The sequence below is a fragment of the Gekko japonicus genome, unplaced genomic scaffold (genome assembly GCF_001447785.1).
Source record: "Gekko japonicus isolate JY-2015 unplaced genomic scaffold, Gekko_japonicus_V1.1 scaffold1840, whole genome shotgun sequence".
Classification (NCBI taxonomy): Eukaryota; Metazoa; Chordata; class Lepidosauria; order Squamata; family Gekkonidae; genus Gekko; species Gekko japonicus.
Window position 1 is genome coordinate 201,345 of NW_015172610.1, and position 8,098 is coordinate 209,442.

General features: G+C 37.8%; 1 protein-coding gene across 1 annotated transcript; it reads right to left on the reverse strand.

Moving 5' to 3' along the window:
• Positions 1-6,176: 6,176 nt before the first annotated feature.
• Positions 6,177-7,739, reverse strand: LOC107119174 (chondroitin sulfate synthase 3-like). The gene has a single exon (XM_015421631.1). It carries the CDS (start codon positions 7,737-7,739, stop codon positions 6,177-6,179), a length of 1,563 nt encoding a protein of 520 aa, XP_015277117.1.
• Positions 7,740-8,098: the final 359 nt, after the last annotated feature.

The following is an 8,098-nucleotide window of genomic DNA, read 5'->3' on the forward strand; positions in this document are numbered from 1 at the left end:
TACCATGGCAGGCAGATGGAAACTGTTGCAACAGAACTGGAAGCTTCACTCAGCAAAGTGGTCTGCTTCAGCATTTTATATGGCTCTGACATCATTAAACCAGACTAGAATTATTCTCTGAGTCAACACTTGTGGTAAAAGTAAACGGGTGAGAGCCAAGAAGTAGGAAAACTGGGGAATGTGGTATTCGATGATGAATCATAAACATCTACATCATTACTCAAGAAAGTAAACAGTGGTTAAATGAAATCAAGAAAGGAAAAAAATATTTAGGAAGAAGAAAAACCAATAATACAGAATATTTAAACATCAGCTTTCATATATATCATGAAATAGTCTATTTTCTGTTATTTAAATCTAGCTGTTTACTTTATAATGAAACTTCTTTAATGCAGAGGGATTTCTGAACTTGAATTGGTTCTGCTAATGGTATCTCCAGTCCAAGACTGATTGATTTTGGAGTTCCTTAATGAAGCTGAGCATTTAGAGACACTACAGCTCCCTTACAAAGAATGGGAAGGGTAAGGTGAAAAATATGGTCTGCGCATAGACACAATTCTTTCTTGTGCTGGTGGCATGGGGGAAAAAAAAGGAATAGGGAAGTGATAGGGGAAGACACTGCAGCTGAAAACACTTCAAAAGCCAATTCTGCTTCTGTGCAGAATTGTAATGTGAACAGCCCATAAAAATTAGGAGTAGATAGCAGGCACCAACTTGAAATGGGTGCATCTTACCTGGCACACTAAGCTTCACCTTTACTCTTAAAGGTGTAATTTCCAAAACATTTAGGAAGAAGGACTCTGAATCACCCCCACCCCAATCCTAATGCCTTTCAGAGTTTAAACCTGTGCACACAAACATGACACTATAACTCACTCACCGCACATTAGTGTTTCTATTGAAGCACCACCAGGCATCTACAAAGCACTGTCATGGGTATTCCTCATCATACAGACTCACTGGCTTCTTGTCATATGGAGAAAAAAGTGGGAAAGAAGGAAAGTGGATATTATGAAGCATGGCAGGGGAAAGATAAGTGATGGAATGGGGTTGGGCAGAGTAAATCAAGCCTAGGGTAAAAGTTCTCTGTTTTTCCCTTCTAAAAGCTTCTGATCTTATCAACTGTGTCAAATGAGTGCAACCACAATGTAGTATAAAGAAGTGGATGTTCCTATAAAATTGGTTTTATTCTGATTTCAAAACACTTTTGGAACCAGCTTTGTTAGACTAGATAACCAATTTTGGTGTTCTTTGCGTGGTTTGTGCTAGAAATAAGCCACAGTGGGAAGGAACACATTTCAAGGAATGGCATTTGAAAAAGGCAAAGGTTTTTGGGGAGGGGAACTTCCTAGTAGAACAGGAGGATGGGAAGAACATGCTATCTGCTTTGTTTTCTCCTTTGAAGGCAGGAAGAGGTACTGGTCAAGAATTAAAAGGCTGTTTAGTTTTAGTCCATATCTTGCAACCTGTAGCCTATGATAGTTAGCCCATCCAGAATGCTTGTCTTTGGCCCCGGTCACAAGGCAAAGTTGCCGTGGGAGAGGCACGGAAGGTGGGCGGATTATCCGGGCGCGATCACATCCCAACATCTGGGAAGTGGAGCGCACCCATGGCATACCGCCGACAATGCACATTTAAAAACTAGTACCTCCAAGGTACTAGTAAACGTTTGCGACGGGCTGCCTCCAAATGCCCGTGGTGTGATCGTGCTGGCGCGCGACATTCCCCTCCAGTTCCTCCTTTACCCACTGGCGCAGGGAAGGACCAGTGCTGTGCCGGCGCGTCTGATTGCGTAATTGTGGATCAAACTGCGCCGGGGCAATTAGCCACGCCTCCCCCCCTCGCAATATCTGGCCCGTGTGCCAGGGGCCTTTGTTTTATTTACGTTATATATATTTTAAAGTTGGTCTGGAAAGTCTGTAAGCTACTATAGGTTTCTTCAGGGAGATAAGCAGCATACAAATGCCCACACAAATAAGTAAATAAATAATATATGATCATTACCTTGTCAATTAGACCACTGCCCTCTGTTCTGCCAAGCTGTGGAGGCTAAAGCACCACAGCACAGTGGGGAAAAAGATGTTTCCTGAATGCATATTTGTATGCAAACTGGTACATACATATATCTGAAATGCAAGGATGATGCAGCTTCAACTGGCAACATAAAATAATTACATACCCAATTTTGATTTTCTGTGTCTTCGTGACACCATCATGTCCATTATGTGATCCCTAATTGGTTAGGATGAGACAGTGAAGGAGAAAGAATGGGGGGGGGGAAGCTTTGTGTGAGGATGGTATTGGCAGGCTGCCCAGACAACAGGATTGAAGAGGGTGGTCCCCTATAAATTGGTGCCCAGCCTTCACTCCTTCAAAAGACTAGTTGGTTCCTTCAAGATAGAGAAGGAATTCTCCCTAATGGGCCTGAAGGAATACGGTAGTGATAGCCAGTGGCTTGGTCCTTGACATTCCATCTGTGACTCTTTGGAGCACTGTTTCTCAGTGTGGCACCCACCTCATGTTCAACAAAAAAGTACTAGTAATGAATATTAGAGAACATACATCACCTTGGCTTATCTTCAGGATGCCTGGAGAAATTCAGCATCAATACCTATAATGTTATAATAAAAAATGGATACTAGAAACTTACTGAATTATGTCCAAAACAAAGGACTGCAAGAAAACACAAAAATCCAAAAACACACTTCTGGAAGTTAGTGTAGATATGTACACTTTCATATAATAAAGGTGTTCTGCATTTTGTAAAAATAATACTATCTCTTGTGTGATTTCCTAGCAACTAATATGTTCTTGGCACCTCTCCGAACCACCTAGTTGGGAACATCAAAATCCATGCAAACTAAGCCCATTATGACTATTATTATTATTATAAGGATTCTCTTCACACAAATCAACACAATTTATCTGAAAACAGTTATTCCAAAGACAATGCAGTATTTTATAACAACCATTTATAATCCAGTTTGTAACAAAGTAATCCATCATATAAACAAATGAATTGGTCATACACTAAATAAATATCTATTAAGTAGTAATAACTGACATCTTTTTTTTCTCACACAGGACCCGATCCGGCGAGTCTTCTATACACAGAACTTCTGCAGTCACCAAGTTCAATTTATGTTCTACACTGTAATTTACCTTGATCAAACCATTTGTTCAGGGCTCAAACATAAATATTTATCAATGTTATCAAGGAATAATTAAAACAGGTTTTCAGAATGTTTCTGTTATAAACACCCATAAGATCTTGTTTTTCTCAAATCTTGTACACAGTTAAATTGTTTATCTAAAAGAAAAAAAATCAGGTTGGCAAAAATCTCTAATTTCATATTGACTACATGAGCTGCTACATGGGCTAGATGCTAAAACACGACATTATAATCTGTTGTACTTTGTTTTGAACTAGGATTAACAGCAAAGGTTTGGGCTTCCACAAACAGTTGTGCATGTCATTTAGAAGGGTGATATTTCACAACGTTTGCCTAGCTGGATGGCTGAGAACAGAAAAGTCTGGTCACTTGTGGATTTTTCTACTTCTTATCCCAGGATTATAATTGCCTATAATGTATTTCTTTCAAGGACACTTTAATCCATATTAAAATGTCATCTGCCAGAAGGTTTTAACAACTCAGGTTAAGTGTGAGCCAGGGGAAAATTACAGGTGCATTTAACCAAGTGGACCAACAGTGCAGACAACAGTGATGTAACGGTGGTGGTACCTTACAATGCCCAACCCAAGAATCCAAGAATACTGAGCTGCATGGATAAGAGGATTGTCTACTGCTTGATGTCATTTGTTACTGATATGGGAAGGATTCAGTACTCTTGGTTTTTAATAATAATTGTGTGCTATCAAGTTGCAGCCAACTTATGGTGACCCTGTAGGGTTTTCAAGGCAAGAGATGAGCAGAGGTGGTTTGCTATTGCCTTCCTCTGCACAGCAATCTCAGTTTTCCTCGGTGGTCTACCATCCAAGTACTGACCTGTGGCCAACACTGCTTAGCTTCTGACCTCTGAAGACATCAGGCTATTCAGGGCTAGTCAGGTTTTAAACTAAGATGTAACTGCATTTTCATGGGCTTTTCCCATGCACAAATGGCTATGCAGTGAGAATGTGCACATAATGCAAGTGTGGTACTAAAGAGGGGTACTTTGGGGAAGTGAAGGACTGGAGGAGGAATGGGGAGGCAGAAAGCTGACAAATAGGCTCTCGGGCCTCCAGCTCTGAGAAATGACAAAAATTGCTTAAACTTTGGCAGAAAATGTTTGGGAACCTGGGTAATAATGCTCATGGGGTAACATTACATTGTCCTTAAGTGTTCAACTCTACCTATATCGCTTGCCTTTAACCATTGTTATCATGTTTCCTGAAATACAAACTGCACTGGTTTTATGGAATTTGGATTCTGATGGACGATTGCTTAATCATAATGTATTAAACTATGTCACTTCTGAAGAAGTGAGTAGTGATTCATGTAAGCTCATACCCTACCACAAGTTTTGTTAGTCCTTAAGGTGCTATTGCTACAGACAGACTAACATAGCTACCCATCTCGATCTATGTAACTTCTGAGAGACAACTTAAATTTATTCAGAAATGGCAGATAAAGTCTTGGTGCTGATGTGATTTCCCCCCCTTATACATAATTTTAATCAATCTAGATTTCGCAATTGCTGACATGCAATCAATGGGGTAATTCTGGGATAAATTTAAAGTGCATTACAGATAAAGAAACATATGTGATAAATTTCAACACATATTGGTAACTTTCCTTTCCCACATATATTATTTGCTCAGGTTTACCAGCTATGTAGTTTAAAGCCAATTACATTATGTTAGATCTTGATATGAATTTCTTAGATATGCAATCTGAATTTTTAGCATACTTCCAGGAAAATTTTTTATAGTTCAATGTTCCAAATACAATTTAAAAGAACGTAGGTAAGAAATAACTGACATATTGCAACGTGCCTAAGATTTGAAATTACTTTACCTTTGCTTTGACAAAACATTTCTAAAGAATACCACTTTATGTTTTGGTTTCTAATGTTAACTTCCCTTTCACTATTCCACCGATACACTATACAAAATAATCAAGCTTTTTAAAGATAAAAGTCCACATTCCTATAAATCTTTACTAATATAAATATATTGGCAAGAACTTTGACCAGCAATAGTAATTTCATACTTAAATAATTACATTTTCTTTTAAGTTTAACAATGACTGATTTCAGAATACAATATTAATGCACAATTGTAAAAAAGAAAACAGTAAGTACCCTTTTATTTTCTTTTTTTATCAAGTGCAGCCTTAAGAAAGAAATAAAATAGAAAATTGTTTATATATTAGAGGCTCATTCTAAACCAACATAAAGCAACATATTCTTTTCTTGAAAAAAAAGAATACAGTACATCTGTACTTTTATTATAAATAACTAAATTGTGTCTTCTGGCCAGCAAATGAAGGACATTGGTTCAGGAACAGTCTCAATTATGCAAATATTTGAGTAAGTCACATTTCCTTGAGAAATCATAGTTCAATTGCGCATTGAATAGATAGTAATGATGAGGTCATTTTATTACAATCTTTAAGTTTCTTGGTAGCCAGTACCAGTTGCCCTTGGAAAGAAAACTTTCAGTTTGTGTATTTTTTCTTCTTTAAAAAAATAATCAGTTATTTGTTTACTTTAAAAATTGTAAAGATGAAGAATAATACTGTTTATTTTAGTCCACATATAAATTATAAAACTCAAGTTTGCCAGAGTCTCTTTCCCAGAGGAAGCATAAAGCACTTTTGTGGTACCTTCAATAGAAAATATCTGTATCACATTATGTTTAACACACACAGTGAAGACTGATATTGCATCCTAATGTCCAAAGAGAACATTCATCTGATGTAGTCCTCATGATAGATGTGCTCCATGGGATTGTTTGATTGCCATGATTTTACTTGGTTTATAGATCAAAGAGAATAGAAAGACACCACATCTCATAAGTTCAGTAGGAATCTGTAATGATGGTGACAGCAGATTCTGTTCATTTGAGGTCAAACACATATCCTTTGGAAGACAAAGATGAGTTTGTGAATGCAACAACAAAACAAAGTAGTAATGAGGTAAACTCCCCTAGGAAAGCAGAGTAAGTAAAAATGTCAGGAAAGAGTTTGATTATACCTGACACCTAAATGTTTTTCTAGCCATATCTCAGCTAGTTGCATGGCAGAGGCAAATGTACTTGCTTTGGATCCTAAGCACATCTTGTATTGTTTAGGATCTAGGTTGGGATCACAATGAACTGGATGAAAAACATGCACCACGCCTACTTCTTGGCTTCTAAAAGCCTTCAGTCCAGAAGTTATTACTTTAGTAAAGAGGTCTACATCTTCAAGTCCCCAACCTTGAATTGAGGTGTCAAATCCACCAGCCCTTACAAGGTCACTTTTGTAAATGCAAGTGATCCCAAACCCATAGTCTCTCCAAAACCCAGTTTTCTTTGTAAAAACAAAGTTACTGTCCATTGGAGGGTTACCCCCATATGTTACTTTGGGATCGTACTGACTGAAAATAATAGGATAATAAACTTGTTGCCCTTGAATAGTGTTAGCTCGACACCGCTGGAGAAAGTCTGGGGTAAATATAAGGTCAACATCACAAAATAGCAGCAAAGTGTCATTGTCAAACTTGGAGGAGGCCATTTCAAGACCTAACCCTCTAGAGAAAACACCTGTCATTGGAATTACTGTTATGCCTGCCTTAGGATATTTATGATGATATTCATTAATCAGGTCTATGTGTTTACTGGAATCCTGACCAGAATCAGAACTGAAGAGGATAACTACCAGATGTACATTCTGCTTGGAGAGAAGAAGGGTCTTTTCGAAGTTCTCCATAAATCTTAAGAAAATATCGTACCTCCCTGTGAGAGGGACTAGAATGTGAATTTTTTTGTCACCGTATGTTCTTATTTCTTTGGCACCTTGAAATGATGAAAACATCTTCAAGGAATTAGAAAGGAAGGAGAAAGACTGTGTGGCGCTATTCAAGTTTTCTACAAGACTGACCACATCAAGATCACTTTCTTCTTTGAAAAAAGGTTTACTAAATAATTGCTGAAGGTAAGCATGCCGCCGAACTGGAACAGTAACTTTTCTTCCTTTGTGCCTTTTGTATAAAAGCAACAAATCCAGAATGTATTCCACACCATGCAAAGGGTCAATCCTGCGGTACCCATACTGTATTTCATTGAAGTCAATAAGCCTCCCTCTGGATTTAGAGTTCTCATTGATCATTTCCATTACCTGCATTACAGTGTCATCCAGTGCTGCCCGCAGGACACTATTAATGTTCTGTCTGGGTGGTTGATTCTCAGCCATAGAGTAAAGCAGCTTTCCAGTCAGAAACTCCCATTCAATTATTTCATTCCTGTCATGTGGCTGGAAGCGGTTAAAAGATGGCATCATTCCCAGAAGTTGATCATCTTTGCTGATTTCAGTGTTACTGAGCCTACTCATGAGGGCACTCTCTCTATGAAGCTGTATGGTGTGGTAACGTAATTCTGATATTTTACGGGCCAATATATAATTATGAAGTCTATACTGATAGGCTGGCCTTTTATTTGGATGAAGTGTAATTGCTGTGTGAATTTTGCTGTTGTGAAGATCCTGTATATAACCTTTCCGGTTGTGTTCATAGTTTTCATGGAACAGCTGCTGCATCTAGAGAACAGAAAATAAGTACTATTAGGTGGCTTGTTGTCAGCTATGAGAAACTACTAAGCTAACTCACATCAGATTTATTTTCATGCATTACACACTATACAGTAAAGTATTTATCCTCAGTCATCCAAAAAAGTTTTTAAAAAGTATCCTTATCTTGTTTTTACAAGTGGAAAAATACAAACATCACCATAAGAAGAAAACCCAATATGTAAATAGAGTGTGTTTGTGAAAAGACAGCATTGGGAGAGAAATTTTAAGTAAAGGTTTAACCAGTCGATTATTTAATGTTAAACTGTGGAAGTATTATTTTGGGCATGTTTATTATATACCCCAATTAACATCCTTGTATTTTTAAT